This window comes from Hylaeus anthracinus, unplaced genomic scaffold (genome assembly GCF_026225885.1).
Source record: "Hylaeus anthracinus isolate JK02 unplaced genomic scaffold, UHH_iyHylAnth1.0_haploid 11985, whole genome shotgun sequence".
NCBI lineage: Eukaryota > Metazoa > Arthropoda > Insecta > Hymenoptera > Colletidae > Hylaeus > Hylaeus anthracinus.
In genome coordinates, this window is record NW_026534333.1 from 6,166,250 (window position 1) to 6,183,340 (window position 17,091).

At 34.1% G+C, this 17,091-nt stretch overlaps 6 protein-coding genes across 11 annotated transcripts; 2 read left to right on the forward strand and 4 right to left on the reverse strand.

Moving 5' to 3' along the window:
* Window positions 1–790: 790 nt before the first annotated feature.
* On the reverse strand, window positions 791–2,841 carry LOC128886970 (inositol polyphosphate 1-phosphatase). The gene is made up of 5 exons (XM_054142292.1): window positions 2,569–2,841; window positions 2,202–2,443; window positions 1,821–2,091; window positions 1,321–1,489; window positions 791–1,235 (listed from the first exon to the last, which is right to left on the reverse strand). The coding sequence occupies exons 2-5, from the start codon at window positions 2,412–2,414 to the stop codon at window positions 791–793; spliced, it is 1,098 nt and encodes a 365-aa protein (XP_053998267.1). The 5' UTR covers window positions 2,415–2,443; window positions 2,569–2,841.
* Window positions 2,842–2,969: 128 nt separating this feature from the next.
* LOC128886967 (protoporphyrinogen oxidase) lies at window positions 2,970–5,360 on the forward strand. The gene is made up of 3 exons (XM_054142285.1): window positions 2,970–3,116; window positions 3,200–4,324; window positions 4,656–5,360. The coding sequence occupies exons 2-3, from the start codon at window positions 3,206–3,208 to the stop codon at window positions 4,989–4,991; spliced, it is 1,455 nt and encodes a 484-aa protein (XP_053998260.1). The 5' UTR covers window positions 2,970–3,116; window positions 3,200–3,205; the 3' UTR covers window positions 4,992–5,360.
* LOC128886973 (transcription initiation factor TFIID subunit 13) lies at window positions 4,802–6,804 on the reverse strand. 3 transcript variants are annotated; one of them, XM_054142299.1, is made up of 4 exons: window positions 6,623–6,804; window positions 6,208–6,445; window positions 6,038–6,139; window positions 4,802–4,940 (listed from the first exon to the last, which is right to left on the reverse strand). In XM_054142299.1, exons 1-4 carry the CDS (start codon window positions 6,647–6,649, stop codon window positions 4,936–4,938), a joined length of 372 nt encoding a protein of 123 aa, XP_053998274.1. In that variant the 5' UTR covers window positions 6,650–6,804; the 3' UTR covers window positions 4,802–4,935. The 3 variants fall into 3 exon arrangements, with proteins under 3 accessions (XP_053998274.1, XP_053998272.1, XP_053998273.1); XM_054142297.1 differs by having other exon boundaries at window positions 4,865–5,038; XM_054142298.1 differs by lacking the exon at window positions 4,802–4,940 and having other exon boundaries at window positions 5,307–6,139.
* Window positions 6,805–6,899: 95 nt separating this feature from the next.
* Window positions 6,900–16,833, forward strand: LOC128886969 (putative methyltransferase C9orf114 homolog). Of its 3 annotated transcripts, none has more exons than XM_054142291.1 (2): window positions 6,900–8,031; window positions 16,818–16,833. In XM_054142291.1, exon 1 carries the CDS (start codon window positions 6,900–6,902, stop codon window positions 8,022–8,024), a length of 1,125 nt encoding a protein of 374 aa, XP_053998266.1. In that variant the 3' UTR covers window positions 8,025–8,031; window positions 16,818–16,833. The 3 variants fall into 3 exon arrangements, with proteins under 3 accessions (XP_053998266.1, XP_053998265.1, XP_053998264.1); XM_054142290.1 differs by lacking the exon at window positions 16,818–16,833 and adding an exon at window positions 10,291–10,407; XM_054142289.1 differs by lacking the exon at window positions 16,818–16,833 and adding an exon at window positions 10,101–10,273.
* On the reverse strand, window positions 8,140–9,322 carry LOC128886972 (ribulose-phosphate 3-epimerase). The gene is made up of 4 exons (XM_054142295.1): window positions 8,933–9,322; window positions 8,725–8,832; window positions 8,434–8,655; window positions 8,140–8,368 (listed from the first exon to the last, which is right to left on the reverse strand). The coding sequence occupies exons 1-4, from the start codon at window positions 9,167–9,169 to the stop codon at window positions 8,258–8,260; spliced, it is 678 nt and encodes a 225-aa protein (XP_053998270.1). The 5' UTR covers window positions 9,170–9,322; the 3' UTR covers window positions 8,140–8,257.
* On the reverse strand, window positions 9,366–15,875 carry LOC128886971 (neural/ectodermal development factor IMP-L2). 2 transcript variants are annotated; one of them, XM_054142293.1, is made up of 7 exons: window positions 15,718–15,875; window positions 11,838–12,041; window positions 11,449–11,510; window positions 11,282–11,366; window positions 11,006–11,195; window positions 10,406–10,722; window positions 9,366–10,101 (listed from the first exon to the last, which is right to left on the reverse strand). In XM_054142293.1, the coding sequence occupies exons 2-7, from the start codon at window positions 12,039–12,041 to the stop codon at window positions 10,069–10,071; spliced, it is 891 nt and encodes a 296-aa protein (XP_053998268.1). In that variant the 5' UTR covers window positions 15,718–15,875; the 3' UTR covers window positions 9,366–10,068. The 2 variants fall into 2 exon arrangements, with proteins under 2 accessions (XP_053998268.1, XP_053998269.1); XM_054142294.1 differs by lacking the exon at window positions 15,718–15,875 and adding an exon at window positions 15,003–15,605.
* Window positions 16,834–17,091: the final 258 nt, after the last annotated feature.

Sequence of the window (17,091 nt, forward strand, 5' to 3'; positions counted from 1 at the left end):
TTGAAATTAAATAATTACGAGCATTATTTGAAATCTTCGCGCGGTTACAAACTAGAAATCAGTCGCACATATTCCTTTCTCTCTCGCACTAACATCCGCGATTTGTGCCACTTCCTCGGCTGTTCTGTGATCCTGTTAAAAATCGGAGCTTCGGGGACAAACCAATAGATGGCGCCACTGATTTTTAGTCGGCAACCGCGCGAAGATTTCAAATAATGCTCGTAATTATTTAATTTCAATAAAAATCGTAACAACGATTCTTGAATATGGTATTAAATAATTATACAATGTTTACTATTCATTCAAGCGTACACATATCAAGCGTCAAATATTAAAATACAGAATAAAATAATTTACGCAATTATTTTACCTTAAGTACTATTGATACATTTTTTTAATATACTCTGTTAAAATATTAATCACATAACAATATCACATATAAATTTTGATTTCTAAAATACTTTGGAATAAAAATGGAAGTATAATTCATTTGAACCCTTTGCCCTTTATAAATTGGACTACAAAGAGGTAAATTATTTAACACACGTACACTTCATACAGGAATGATTTGTTCTTAACATGATTAATCCTTTCATGTATATGCTCAACATAAATGCGATTTTATACAATAATATTTACTATGGAAGAAGCCACCTATATCCATAAAAAGTAAAATTGCAAGTAACAATAAATACAACAAAAATAAATTCTTCTTAGAAACATTAAAATTCCACTTAGAATTATTATCACTATACATAAAATATGTAAGTAAATAAAATACTACTATAATCTATTTGCATAAAATAGATTTTAAAGTTTGCAAGCTTTCAAACTTCCGATAAGCTATCAAACCAGAGCTATTTGACGAATTATTAGTTGTAGATATATATTTTATATCCGTATAGTTTAAATCAGAATTATCTATAAATGTCTGGAATTCAATGATGCCCCCATGTAAAGAACGTAAAAGGGCATGAGGACCACAAGTATCCCACTTGTATGTAGAACTTTTTGATAAAATGTAAACATCAGCTTGTCCAAGAGCAACACTTAAAATTTTATAACCAGCTCCTGTAGCTTCTACTAATGTGAACCCAGCATTTAATAGTTTAGATTTTATATTAACATCTTCTACTCTACTAATAACAGCTATCATTTTATCATTAGGTTCTTCATTTATGGAACATTTTCCAGTATCATTTTCCACAAGTCCCCAATAACAGTTGCCTTTCCATCTGTCAGACAAATTAAAATACATTTAACATTTAACATTTAAACATTGCTAATGTTAAACTCATAGTACATCTTCATTTTACTTACGATAAATTCTCATTTGTATAAAAAGGTTGATTAACTACCCCAACAACTGGTATGCCTGTGCTCTTCAAATATGCCCCAATCAAGACAGTAACACACCTTAAACCACTCAAGTGCATGCCAGTGACATCATCCACCTTTTCACCTCCATTTATATAATCTGCTGTTGAATCTACAAAAGTTCCATGAATTGCTCCTCAGGCATGCTTTATTAAACTACAAAACAAATAGAGGATTTGACAAACAGCCTACCTAATTTTGTATAATGATTTATAATAACTTTCTTAAAACAATATTTTGTCAGAAAAAGAATGTCCACAAAAGGTAACCATAGGGAAAAAAACTATTTTCTATAAATAATTTATAATGGAAATAAAAAAGTGTTTCTAAGGATTACAATACATATAATATTCCACTAATATTATATACCGTACCTGCTGCAAATAAATTAAATCTATGTATGTAGCTTGCCACCATAATAAAATTATTATTACATTCCTTACCAATTGGATCTATCCATATTCCAAGATCAGAAATATTAATATCAAAATCCAGAGGCAGTTCTGCAGCCACTGGAACATCTAGGAATTGAACATCTTTGTGAACTTCGGTTGCTAATAATTCAGCAGTTGCAGTATCACTGCCCATCACTTTGGCTAACAACTGAGTTGTTTCTTCAATGGTAGAGCAAACTTCTACCACTATAGATTCACCCATGGCATTGCTAAATGTGTTATTTTCTTCACCCTGTACTACCTTTGCCAATTCTGGAAACTAATTTTCTATAGATGATATCTAATTTACCTCTACTCAGTTTCACCTAAATTACATTAATATTTTCTAACTGTTGACAACTAAATACTTTTTATGTTCTGCTAACTCACTTCAATTTCTAAGTCATGTCTAATTGTTTCTTGTATAAGAACATCTGCCAGTGTCTTGAAATCTTGAAAAAAGCGTGGATTCTTCTCCTCCTCTGATTTTTCTTGCACAAGTAATTTAAACAGAGCATCGTTCTGTCTACAGGCTCTTGCAATGTTTGCTGCTTTTTCCGAAACTTTCAAAAGAATTGATAGCAATCTGCTGCCGTCTTTCATTTTAATTTTTATGTCAGGAATTTTAATAACTATAATGTTAAAGGTTATCAAAGAAAGAGTTTTACAGTAGCAAAAATAATGTTTCACTGAATATACAGATTACTTTGGCGGGAATCCGTGTAAAATCTATTAAATAACTTATATTGTACGTTACCTTAATCGCTTGAAGTATACAGAATGACAGTACTAGAATATTAAATTAATAGTACGTGTATTATAATTAGCTATTGACGTAAGCAGGTAGTTCCATTTTCGTCCTATTAAACTTACTATCGATATTAAATTCAAATAATACATTTCACACGAAAATGACTCTATTACAAGAAGTTATCATTTCTTCGTTGTTTTGCTAATCAAATTTTGTAAGAAATAAATATATAATAACTTTGTACAGTATATATTTGAAAATAAAAGTCCTCGAGCGGCAAATTTAAATTTTAATTCAAATCACTTTATTTCGAAGTAAGAATCATTGTCACGTTTATTTCACATGAACATGATTTATGCTATTTCAGAGGATGAAATTCAGACCATTCAGACTGACAACTGCTGAACTGTTAAAACATAACCTTTCTTTATACCGCTAGTAGGTACAATTAATTTGTAATATAAAAGAATTCAAATAACATTAACAGTGTACTTACAGCTTGTTGAGCATTTTCAAATATGTAGATTTTTATAAACCTATTGAATTCATTATAGGTTAGTCATATTAAGAAAAAGAACTTGCATGTTGTTTAATGTAATTTATTATTTATTTCAATATAAAATATTTATTGGTACAGTTCAGCATGACAGCAATACTAGGTGCTGGTATGTCAGGTTTATCAGCTGCGTATTATGCACTTCAGAATTCAAAACTAGTTCCAATAGTAATACTGGAAGGTTCGAATAGAGTGGGTGGTTGGGTACGTTCTTTAAAACAGCCCAATGGAACAATTTTTGAACAAGGTCCACGAACTATTAGACCCACGGGTGCAAGTGGAAAAAATACATTAGAGTTAATAGAACAATTAGAATTATCAGATAAAGTTATTCCAATTCCAAATAGTCATCCTGTGGCTAAAAACCGCTTGATTTATTCAGATAATCAGTTACATTTGTTACCTAATAGTTTCAAGGGTGTTATTAAAAAGAATACATTATTAAATCGTTCTATGCTTAGTGTTGTTTGGAACGATTTAAGAGCTCCAAAAGTATCTGTGGATGATGAAAGTATATATAGTTTTATAGAAAGGAGATTAGGCAAAGATGTAGCTGATAAAATGATCTCTCCAATGGTTTGTGGAATCTGGGCAGGAGATGCACACAAAATAAGTGTTAACTCTATTATGAAAAATTTATTTGAATTGGAACAAAAACATGGATCTATAGTCAAAGGTTTGGTGCTAGAATTGATAAGAAGAAATAAAAAAACTAAATCATCTACAAATGATAATCAGTCAAATGTGGAATCACATAATACACTAACAAATTTAGCAGAAAGAGCTAAAAAAGAAATGTGGTCTGTATGGGGCATTAAAGGAGGTCTTGAACAATTACCACTTGCATTAGTTAGTAATATAACTAAACGTGGAGTAAATATTAAAACAGAACATAAATGTGAACAAATTAAGTTTGATAAAGGTCGTGCAAAATTAACTGTAAATGGAGAAGTTCAAGAATATTCTCATATTATTTCAAGCTTGCCTGCAAAAACTTTAGCAAGCCTTGTGCAAGACCAACATCCAGAATTATCTAACGAATTAAGAGGTATACCTACTGTGACAGTAGGTGTAGTTAATCTCGAATATCCTGAAGATGTCTTACCTATAAATGCATTTGGACTTCTTATTCCACCAAAAGAAGAACTTCCAATTCTAGGAGTGATATTTGATTCATGTGTTTTTCCTGGAGACTCCAAAACAACGGTATGTATAAACAAACATTTTTATTACCTGACATTTTTCCTGTCACAGTTTTGATGTTTCACATTAATTATTATGCTCCAGTTTGTTGTTTATCATACTGAATGTAATATTTCCAATCACAAAATAATTCTTAATTTCTAAGTAGAGTAAGTTCTCAAGATACATGGATTCATATAAATACAGTTGTGTATGTATTCAGATATTAAATAATATTTCAAATTTTTAAAACAAATTACCCATATAAGTTGAAAACTTACTGTATTCGCTTACAAATAAGTTATGGACTAGAAGAGCTTCTTAATGTTGAACATTTCTAATGTTTGAACTCCAGGTACTAACAGTGATGATGGGTGGGGCATGGTTTGAGAAATACTTTGGTAACTGCTCATCAGAAGAGCATTTGTTGAATGTAGCAGTCGATCAAGTGAAAGAAATCTTACAAATCGGGGAAGATCCCATGTCATACAATGTTTCCATTTTGAAGGACTGTATTCCGCAGCACATAGTAGGTCACATGCAACGCTTAACCCGCATCCATAATTATATCTCCATGCACAAACTTCCTCTAGGATTGTGTGGCTCTTCATACCAAGGAGTAGGACTGAATGATGTTATTCTGTCAGCAAAACAAGCTGTTTCTGATATCAATTCGCAAAGACTAATTTAGTAAAATTCAAATGCAGATTAGCCAGGCAAACGTTGCAATGCTGTCCTCTATAATTCAAAAAAGTGAAAACAATAAACACACGCGCGCGCACACACACGCAAAAGAATAATGTAATTAAAGCAATGAAACCGACATAATTCTTAAAATATAATTTGAATTTAAAACATGCATTATTTACTTTATGTAATAATAATCGTAGAAGGAAATGTATATAATTCTGAATCACTTTCAAAATCAAATAGTTCCTAACCTACAATACTTCTCTTCCAAATTACACACAAAAAAGTATTTTAAGTGGTAATATTAGGCAAATAGGCCTGTACATAATCTTTTATTTACATTATAGAATAATACAATAAGCTACTTCAATTATAAAATTATTAATTACATATACATAAGTACCCGTAAATGAAATATATACTTATATGTAATTAATCAATCATTACAATGAAAATATAAATATTTGTTTCTATATTCTATTTTCATATACATATATTTCATACTACAAATCCTTCAAAACAAAAAAGTAATAAAAATAGGATATCATTTATATGATAGTTGTTACACATTACATAGGTAACGCATAATGTTTCCATCTGAACCTTTTTTTTGTTAATTTAGTAATTTTAAATACTGCACTCTTTCATATTTTTCTAAATTTGATATAGATAAGCAAGCAAGAAGTACTATAAAGATGCATTATACAAGCACATAGCAATCCATATTTGTAAATAAATCATAATTAATGGTGCAACTACTACAACACAATATTTATTTTTAATAGTAGTATTGCACGATTTCAAAAAAACAGTTTGAAACATCAAATAGTTTACTTTTCTTTGAATAATTTCTACTTGAACTTTTATGAAATTCCACAATACTTCTTCTTCTCAAAACAAAAACTCATAAAAAAATATTTAAAAGAACAATAAAAAAAACGATCATAAATATTTAATAAAATAAAAAGTTCAAGTAGAATAAAAAGTGTCTTTCATACGCTTCAGATATTGACAGAGTAACAAAACATATTTATTGACTAACGGTACCTGCATATTTAACTTCATCAAATGCTTTTCTAGCTTTTTTCAATTCTTCATTCATGGTCAAGAGATCCTTTACTCTTGCATATTTTCTTGGATCTTTTTTAACTGTAAAACAAATCGTTTAATTACATTTTTGTATATAACATATAAAAGAGACCACTTGTTGATACTACCTAAAAATACAATATCTTCTACTTGGACGCGACCAGTGCGTCCAATTTCCATAGCCCTGTGTGTCATTTCAGTAATGAATTCAATAACCAGATCTTCTAATAAATCCACGCTCTCTGTATAAGGATTTTGATCATCTCCAAAACCGTACATCATGCAGCGCAATTCCTTCGAAAATAAACGCTTTCTACCGCCAGGTAAAGTTCCACCGATCGGAATTTCTGCTTCTTCATCTTCAAACTGCGATATTTAAATTGTCATTTTGTTATAATTCAGTTCATACAAAATGTCATAGACAGGAATTAATATGAGATGAGTTGTAAATATATTTTAAGTGATAATTGAGGTTATGTACTTCATTGATTCATATAAAAAATAGCACGAAATAGTAAAGTTCGATGAATTCACCAAAAGTACCTGTTCAAAACCTTCTTCTGCGGCCATAACTCAACGTGAATTCACAAATTTCTTAAAAATTTGAAAAATATAAATAAACACGAAATAAATAAGCTACCAAACGAAATCAGCTGATATAGTCTTCAATGATCAACACCAATTTGCTCCAACTGTTTCTAGTAGTTTCTTAAGGTTTCTACCGTGTTGAAGAAAAATGTGATTGAAACTAAAGTATGTATCTGTGAAAAGTGATAAATATATATTGAATATAACGGAATATTGTTGAAAAATTAAAGAAATGTCAGTCAAACCTGTAACCTGGAAAGAAACCAATCGTTTACATAAAGAACAACGAAAAAAGTGGCGGGAAGAAAGGTTAGCAAAAAAGTTGAAGCTAGATAATCAAGAACTAGAAAAAGAGCCGCTGGAATCCATCGAAGAACAACAGTTTGAGAAAAAAGATATTTCAACCGTTAGTATTGCGGTTCCTGGTTCTATTTTGGACAATGCACAATCTCAGGAATTACGAACATATTTGGCAGGGCAGATCGCACGTGCGGCGTGCATTTATCAAATAGATGAAATTGTTGTTTTCGATGACAAAGGCGAAATAACTGAAACTGAAAAGAAGAAAGTAAGAAAAGACGAAGCGTTTGGTGAAAGAAGAGTCGCATGCTTGCAATTGGCTAGAATATTGCAATATCTTGAATGTCCACAATATTTAAGAAAATATTTCTTCCCGATTCATAAGGATTTACAATATGCTGGAGTGTTAAATCCATTAGATGCCCCACATCATTTACGTCAGCAAGATGTATCTTTATATAGAGAAGGAGTAATTACAAACAAACCAGTTAAAGCTGGCAAAGGTTCCTATGTTAATGTGGGATTATTAAATGATGTCAAGGTAGATAAAGTATTAACCACTGGACTGAGAGTTACAGTAAAAATACCTCAAGATCAGTTGAATCCAAAAAAGTTAAGAGGTTTCATTGTACCACCTGACATTCCTAAATTGGAAACCGGTACATATTGGGGATACACAGTGAGATTAGCTAACAATCTAACAGAAGCATTAACACAGTGTCCTTATAAAAATGGATATGACTTAATGATTGGAACTTCTGATAAAGGAACATCTGTTGATGATATAGAACCAAGAAGCATGGAATATCATCATACCTTGGTAGTGTTTGGAGGATTGTGTGGATTGGAAGCTGCAGTAGATGTTGATCCTAATTTAAATGTGGATGATCCGTCTTTGGTGTTTCACAAATATTTGAATACCTGTCCTCTGCAAGGGTCCAGAACTATAAGAACTGAAGAAGCCATACTGATTAGTTTAGCAGCATTAAGAATGAAACTAACTCCTAAATTTTCTCTTTTGCCGAATCCTCTCTTTAATGGTTGTGTAGATAATTGAACCATCAGTGAGTACAACATTATTGCTTAGTTCTTTAAAAACTAGTAAGAAGGAAACAGAGATATCAGGCTTGGAAAATTATTATATGGGAAAGGAGTAAGGAAGTAAATGTGCTACTTTAAAAAATTCAATTTTTTTATTCTTTTCCTTTTCTTTGTAAACATTGTATAATATTATACTATAAAATATTTACAAAATTTGTAATATATACAAAGTTATTTTTATTCCTACTTTCAATTGCCTTGTAATACACAATTCACTGTATCTCTTAAAGTGTTTATGACTTTTGCTTGGTCAGAAGAACCTATAACTGCAGTTCCGGAAACGATCATATTTGCCCCAGCCTAAAGAAATATATTGATTGTAATACAATTTAGACATTTTTATTTAATTAAATTGTTGTACATACTTTTGCACATGCATCAATAGTAGCTGGCCCAACACCACCATCTACTTCTATATCTAACGTAGGGTAGTTTTTTCTCAACCATGCTACTTTTTCCATCATTGGTTCCATGAACTTTTGGCCACCAAATCCTGGCTCTACTGTCATAATTAATACCATATCTGCTAAATCAATGTAATCTACAACCACATCCACTGGTGTACCAGGCTTAAGAGCTACTCCAACCTTTAATTAAAGGAAAGAATTTGTAATTTTGTAACAGTTGAACCATAGAATATTCTGTAAAGTACATACAGTCATTCCTGCTTCTTTTATTTTTCTACAAAGTAGAGGGACATCCTTCACAGGTTCAACATGGAAAGTATATTGGTTGACACCAGCATCGGCCATAGGCTCTATCCACTAAAATAATTAAATGACAAATAGGGAAACAGTAGTATTATTTAACAATCCCATAATTTAGGCTTAGTAATACTGCGTGATAAAGAGCAACGTGGTATACCTGTTCTGGTTTAGAAACCATCATGTGCGTTTCTAGAAAAGCATCTTTCACTTTACTGCGAAGGCATTTTACCAATGGGTGTCCAAAAGTAAGGTTAGGTACAAAGTGTCCATCCATAACATCTAAATGCAAATAGTCGGCACCATTTTTAATTAATCTTTGTGATTCCTCCGAAAGTTGTGCCAAATCGGCATTTAAAATCGAAGGTCCAATTTTTGCCGTTAACTTTTTTCCCATTTTTAATAGTTAGTTATTCCGAACACGTGTTCTAAACGAAGATGATAAAGCACTATCGAATGGCCTATGATGGCCTAATGATCTTGGCTCCAAGGTCTGTGTCAGATTTATAATTTATTATGACTCGTACAACTCATTACAGAATTAGACTAACGAAAAGTTAAATGGAGGGAAATAAATACATAAACAATTCACAAACTTTGTACGAAAAGAAATACATTTATTTATAAAAAAAAGAATATAGCATTTCACAGTAGACACTAGATTATGGTAGACTCGAAGAAATGGTAGAGTGAAATACTAAAGTTGTGTAACCAATAATAATTAATACTAGTGAATAATAAGCGAAATAATAATCCAAGGCTGAAGGGCGACATGTCTCTTTTTCACAGAATCACTGGTTTAACAACTAGTCTTAACATTAAACGAAGTAACTTTCAGTTTTATCTGCCTCTGCGATCGGCGTCCACTGTACACGGATAATAAATAAATAATACGTTAAAAAACTATACTATACCTCATTCAAGAGGTATTACGAAATACATAATTAATTAAATATTGAAATAGTCTGAAATCGCTGTTTCCACTAAAATTAGTGGTACGAATATAAAAAATTCTTTGGCACGCAAAAATCTTTTATAAAATTTTTAAGTAAGATTTCATTAATAGTATAATTAAATAAAGCGTTGCTAATTCTCGCACGCGTTGTCGAGTTATTAGTACCAATACATAATTCTATTACATCTAATATATAATTCTATTGTATGTAATAGAATTACATATGTATAGTGCTTATATTAACATAATACCGTTTTGACGTTAACGAACACCGAAACTTAGCGTATTTTATCCAGTTTGTTCCGCACGTTGTACAATAAGAAAGTGACTGTGATGATTCTTCAATTAACCGTTCGGTCCACCTCCGTTTCAGGCTGCAAGGAGAAAAAGAAACAACTCATCGTTACTTTCAATCGTTTAAAGAAAAATAACATATAGAAATAGGACGGTTGGTCTCAAACTAACTTAATGGACGTTATTGAGGACATAAAGAAAAAAATGTTCAATTTCAATGTTAAAGTTCATACCGAAAAAATTTTCCTATTTCATTGTTTTTATTATAGAATTACGTACTTCCCTTCTTCTTGTGCTAAACTATTAAGAAATATTCACGGCAACGAACGCAATTTCGCGTTAATCGAGATGATAAGATGTTTAAACGCGGATGGAGAAACTTACACGTAATGGATAGAGGAATGTGCTGACGATTTGCTGACGATGCCCAGACTTGGCTTTACAAGTGTAACCGCCCATGTCTTCCCATAAAAGTTCCTCTATCAACAAATCACCACTATCCAATACTCTGTGTCGCAGATTCGTCGACAGAGTTAACGGTACATTGAAGTTGTCCACCCATGAAATTTCTGGCGTTGGTTTGCCACTTGCCCTGCACGGAAGCACGACGGTCGCTCCGATGTTAGCTACTCGCGTAGGAGAGTACAGCGTAATTGTCGGGTCACTTTCAGAGCTGCAATTGCTGTTGCCACTTTCCTCACCTGTGACAAATTAGTTCATTGATAATTGATGACGTTATTCGAATGGAATGAAACGATATAAGCCAATTTTCCGAATAGCGGGATCAACGAATACATTTACCGAAGTTCATTTTTGAAACGACGAAGAGAAGTCGAGTCAGAAGATTAGGAAGTCAATCTTAACTAAATATACGGGTCGTATAAGTTATGCGAGTGATAGATGTCACGTGAAATGTAATTATATTAATGGAGATTTAGATAATTGGCAACGTTCACGGTTAATTGTTAATTGTATTCCACTTACTATTAACCAGCAGCACTGTAGGAGTGGATACCTTTACTTCTCTCGCTGAAACCGACGCACAGTAGATCAATCCAGCATCATCCGGCGTAACGCATTCTATCACGAGCTTCGAATTAATTCTGGCCACTCCTTTCCACTCCTCGGATGGATCGTACAAGGAATGCGTGTTGGCTGTAACGTAGTCGACGAGCTACATTGAAGAAAAACGAACATTAAACAATCAATGTCTTCCTGTAATTGTAGTACAATCGAACGACGCCCGATCGTAATATTCACCTCTTCGTTACTTCCGCTACCAGTGAACCACAGAATTTCTGGTGGTGGGCTACCGCTAGCTTTGCATTCTAATTCCACCCTGCTCCTGGAACAGATGAAAACAGACGATTAAACACTGTTATCTTTGTTCGATAATCATTTCTTGTTTGAGTTTATTCCATATTTACCCCACGGTCGTCTCGATGCCGTTCACGGGATGTTGAGTGATTTTGGTCCATGGTTCCACGGGCTGGAAATTAAAACAAAGATTCGATGTAGTTACTTGAATCATTTTCATCGTGTACCAATGTCTTGTTTGCACAAATCACACCTAATGTAACATTGGTATTATAATTTACATTTCATTTGTTTACACGGACGTGAAATGCATACGCGACGGTTGATACCAAACGTGTTGAGTATTGTGTAATTTTTATAAATAACAAACATCGATTTTGCAAAAGAATTCGTGACGGATTAAACGTTGTCGAGATTAGTCGACTGCTGCAAAAGCAGATTTAACCGTGGAAAAGCAAATATTTACGAGTATCCTATTTATTTCATTTATTATGTTTACCTTCGGTTCGGCCGATCGTGCTCCGTATTCCGCTAATGGTGTCAGAAAATTAGATCTGTGATTGTTTACTTGTTTTCCTATGCTTCTACGTTCAGCAGCACGTTCGACGGCATACCGCGGTAGGAACGAGAAGGGATGTCCCGAAACCGTACACGACACTATGATAATGTAAACGAACTTTAGCAGCGCTGAGGACGATTGCATCTGAAAAAAATATGAAATTGTAAATTAGAACAACCATGTTTGATAAAATCGCTGGAAATGCTGTAGCACCGTCTGCGACGGGACTTTCAATTGAATGGCGGATAGCGAATGCGTTGGTATCGCTGCATCGTGTAAATACTGATGTCGAGTAACGGTATTATTAATAAAAGAACATAAACGAAACGCTTTAATGAATGTGAAAGGACGTTGTGTAATAATTGAATCAGAGTGAAGTTGACGGACATCGAACGTCATGTTCTTTTCGCAGAAATCGGACCGATGAGGATTTAATTGTCGGGTTAGGTGCGCGATTTATAATATCGATTCATTCGACCTTCCTCAAGGAACACAATTGGCAACAATAAAGATAATTAAATATCTACAATAATAACGAATAACATATACACTGCATTCTTTCTCTTTTAAGTGTCACTCTTATCAGTACGTATTGTTAGTTAACTTCGCCTTCCAATTCCCGATAATACCACTGTAAATATTATGATTCTCTGTGATTTAACGCAATTTTCAATGAAGTCGAGTCGAATCCAATTCGTTTGGCCGAAGATTGTCCAAGAAGAATTAAAGTAGGGTTCTGGCATACTTGAAATTACATTCTTAAAATGTTGTAGTCGAGTCGTTTCCAATAAAAATTCCTGACAACTTATTCGCAAATAGTCTGTGCATTTTTCGTACCTTAAACATTGTAACTTGGCATTTAAATAACGTTATGCACATCCATTTGAATAGAATTATTCATGGCTATTTAAATAATGTTCAAGTAAGATACGTTTACGAATGTCTCGTGACGTTTACGAATGTACGTAACGGACTGAAAAGATGAGGAAACGTTACAATGTTACGAATCAGACGTGGAAAAAATTCTTATCCAGATAAAAACGTCGAACAACGAATGTGAGATAAAAAAAAAACGATTTCTTATCCGTTACTGGTCAAATAAAAGTTACAATTTGAACTGTACATTCAACGAGATATAGATATACAGATATGGTAATGGCAAATTTGAATTCGAAGGGGATTGTTTGTTTTCAGACCACACGTATCCGAACGCGACTAATTTTATCACCCAACTAACCAGAACTCTGATTTGACACATTTTCTTGCGTGATTCACGTCAGCGTCAACTCGCGTTCAATGTCGTTCGACCCAAGATTTTTCCAGGAACAATTAATTCGGATTTCGAGAATGCTGAGTGGTTTTTACGATAACAATCTTAAAACGTACGGAGACTTGTTGTCGAAACTAGGATTGCAAGAATTGATTTGCTTGAATTTGAATTCAAGTGAAACACTTCTAGAAAAAAAGCCAATCGCGTTTAAAAATATTTCTGATGCTCTTATCGAGCGAGAAGCTCGCGATCCAAGTCGTTACTGTCCTCTCCATTGGAAACCAGCGGAGCATTGATATCGCAAACTTTGTTTTCTGTATCTTTTGAGGATGTATGGATCAATATCTTTTCAATATTTGTTTGAAAGGAGTACTTTTACTTTCCTCTGCAAAATCATAATCGATGCATGTTCTACTCGCACTGGCCGGATGGGACGTTCATCGGCCGCATGGCCTGTTCTTTAAAGTGGGCATCGAAATCACCAAATTAGTGATTTCTTTATCTATTCTATTGTCGTAATATAAAGTGCTTCGATACCTTCGTCGCATCCTTGTAACGGTATTTCACGTACGGCAGCGAGACCACCAAGAATGTGTCATTTTCAAGCAAACGGTGCGTGTTTCGATGTAATCGGTATCGCATGATTCCTCTCTACCGATACGTTCGATCGAGAGCTCGTAACGTAAACCTACTTGTTCGCAGGTTTAACATTTCACGAATATTAACACCGTTTTATTTTCGACAATTTTCGTTTCGTTTCGTTTGCTCCCCTTTCTTCTTCGCGAAAGGAAGGAAGGTCACGCGCGCGGGTTTAACGGAGATTAAGTAACTCGGTTCGTTAACGAGGCAAGATGTTTGGAAACGAATTCTCTCGCGCGTTAATGAAACACATGTGGTGCAAAAAATAGGGGAGAATCGGATGACGATATATACGCGATGGAGTGTGGTGTACGTGTGTCGGTTTTTTTTTGCTGCAAATACGCCTGCAGCGACTACGAGGGACAAGTTAAAAGTGACTTAAACTTCCGAGATATTGGACGGACTTATCGTCGCATAAATGAGAGACGGAGACAAGTTTCAATGATGTTTCAATGAAGTCCGATGAAATGTTTATATTTAACTACCAACAATTACGGGGAACGATAGTTTCTTCATATACGTACAATAAGTTGCATAAGCACAAGTAATCGCGTTATTATATAAATCTGAAGCGTGAAGGTATCACAATGTTATCCGAAACACTTACAATGTGATTGCGAATGTCGTGGAAAAAATTATCTTACGAGCTGAATGGGTGTCTTTAACGTACTTAGGCGTATCTCTTTTGCATTGTCCCTGTCTGGTAAAGAAGCAATAAAAACACGGGATAATCGAATGCAACCAAACCGGGATATAGCGCTGTTTATTTTTAGAAAAAGACCAGATTTTTCTTTCGACATTCTTACGAAACAACTGATACGCGCGGAATATTAATTAATAACAGGAGATAAATATTTTAGTAAACTTTTCGTAGTTGCAATTGGAAGCTGGTACGAGTATGAGAACATTAATAAAAATGTATTGCAATTCTCTCGTTAAAATATGTGAGCCAAAAATAGAATGCAGTTGTCTGTACATTACCTACTTTCGAAGACGTTAAAACAATGTAAAAATTGAATATTCTTGCGCTGCTGACTTGCTATTTTTAAAGTCGTATCTATATCGCGTTATACGAAATTTTGAACCCGCCGTTCCTATCTTATTTTATAAAATCGATTTACACGTGGCCTGGCGCGAGAATGTCGTTACGAACGATAATTCGTGCACGTTCTTAAATAAGAATTCGATCGCCTTACCTTTGTATCGTTAAATCACGACGGATAATTGTCACACGCTGATAAAAGGCTCGCAGAAATATCAAATCCCGGTACCGCAGTCAGATATAATTTTCGATAAAGATACTCGCGCCGGAGATGCTTTCTAGGAGCGCACATCACGGGAGGAGGTTTCAAACCGAATGATGCAACTTCTTATACAATCTTCGCATCTTCCCTACGATCTTGCGCCCTCTTTCCACAAAGCCCTTTAACAGTATCTTAATCTAGTGGTGATATGAGAGTAAACCGCATACCGCGATAAGAAAATATGCAGCGTCAAACGAAAACGCCGACAAGGGTGAAAATTGGCCTTCTTTTTTTTTTTTTTTTCAAATAATTTCTGTTTTCTTAGAAAAATTAATATTTTTCTACTTCGAAAAAACCTCATCCGTATGTTAACCAACGATGATTATCAAAGTTTCGTTGTTCGAAATTACGAAGTTCGAAAAACTACGATAACTTTATCTATCTGAAAGGAATCAAATCGAACGATTGCTGATGACGAATTTTCTACGATTTCGCGAGAAATAGGCGGTGTAAACCGTGACTTACTATCGTTTCCAGAAAGTTAGCAAACATTTCGTTTTTATGGTTTGTCTGTTGCACGTGATATCAACTATAACGGTGGAGGAGGGAAAACGTTGACGAGCGGAAAGTCGATGTTCCAGGATCCCCCGTTACAAATCGAACTTACCGTTTCTTCTGATACTTTCTCTTGGACTTGGAAATGAGATCTGGGCTGGTTCACTATTAATCGTCAGTTTGACAGCGGCGAACAAAAATACTGACTGAGCGTCGAGGAACAGTTATTGACACGTTTATATATTTCGAATGTAGCGACGGGCGCCCTCGCTTATCCCCGATTGGACGACACAACGAGGAGTAGGAGCAATAAAAAGCACACACCAAACAATTGAATTCATTATACGCGCGTCTCGTTTGTGCACACGTAATAGTCGTACCCAATTTACTTCCACCCTCATCTATGCCCATCGATTTTTACTTCGAAAGGACTGTTACGATAATTACTTTTATTGAAACTGATATCATACCAGGAAGGAGACGACCGCAATTACCCCCAACGAGCATCATCTCGGTTGGATCCGAACGATATTCGACTGGCCAAACTGCCCAATTTGTTAGGGTGTATTTTTGACACCCGAAACGCTGGGAATGGGTGAAACGCAATTCTATAATGGATAATTAATTGGACGAATAGCGTAAATCCAATTTGCTCAGTACCGAGAAATATTGTTGATTCATACTTGTTAAACCGGTGTTTGGCGCAATTTCTTCGTGAATCCTTTTCAACGTCACTAAAATTTCTTCTTCAAGTTCGTAAATTTCTACCTGTGAAGCTACGCGTTCAAGCGTTTCCCTCCTTACGGAATACGAACTGAGTTTTAAAAATTTACATACTTTACAGTTATTTCAGTCTTTTAGAGTCTCTCGAAGAAACTAAGAGCTGGACTCCTATGTCTTTACTAGGGCGTTTTAATTGAAAATTTTACGACTTACGATAGAACTGCAGTACCGTCATAAGATAAAAGTGTAAACGTTAATACTTATTAAAACAATATATATCGCCTATAATATACTTTCAGTATGTTGTATTTTCGAAATTAACTTTTTCATACGTAAAATACGTCGTATATCTCGACATGCTGCCGAATGGAATATACATATCGCAATTTCCATTCATTATTCTCATTAGTTTTATTCGCGGTCGATTTGATTACCCGCTGCGATAATCTAAAATCACGAATTGCAATCAGTGGATATTTTATCTTTCAGGATGATTGAGTAAACCTGGCACTGTTCCTAATCGATTGTTCCGCGGTATGTTAGGTGAAATAATGTTGCATTGTTGTTAGTGAAGATTAAAATAAAATGCGAATGAAAGGTATTATAAAAAATTTATTTCCATGTGTATATAAGTTTTACAAACAATTTGCATCTTGAACTCTTGCATATTATTCAGATGAGTTCATCTAAACTCGATCCGTTTTAGTTTCAATTGCGTTGAGCAATTGGCCAGTTTTAATAATATCTTCTTCTAAATTTGCTA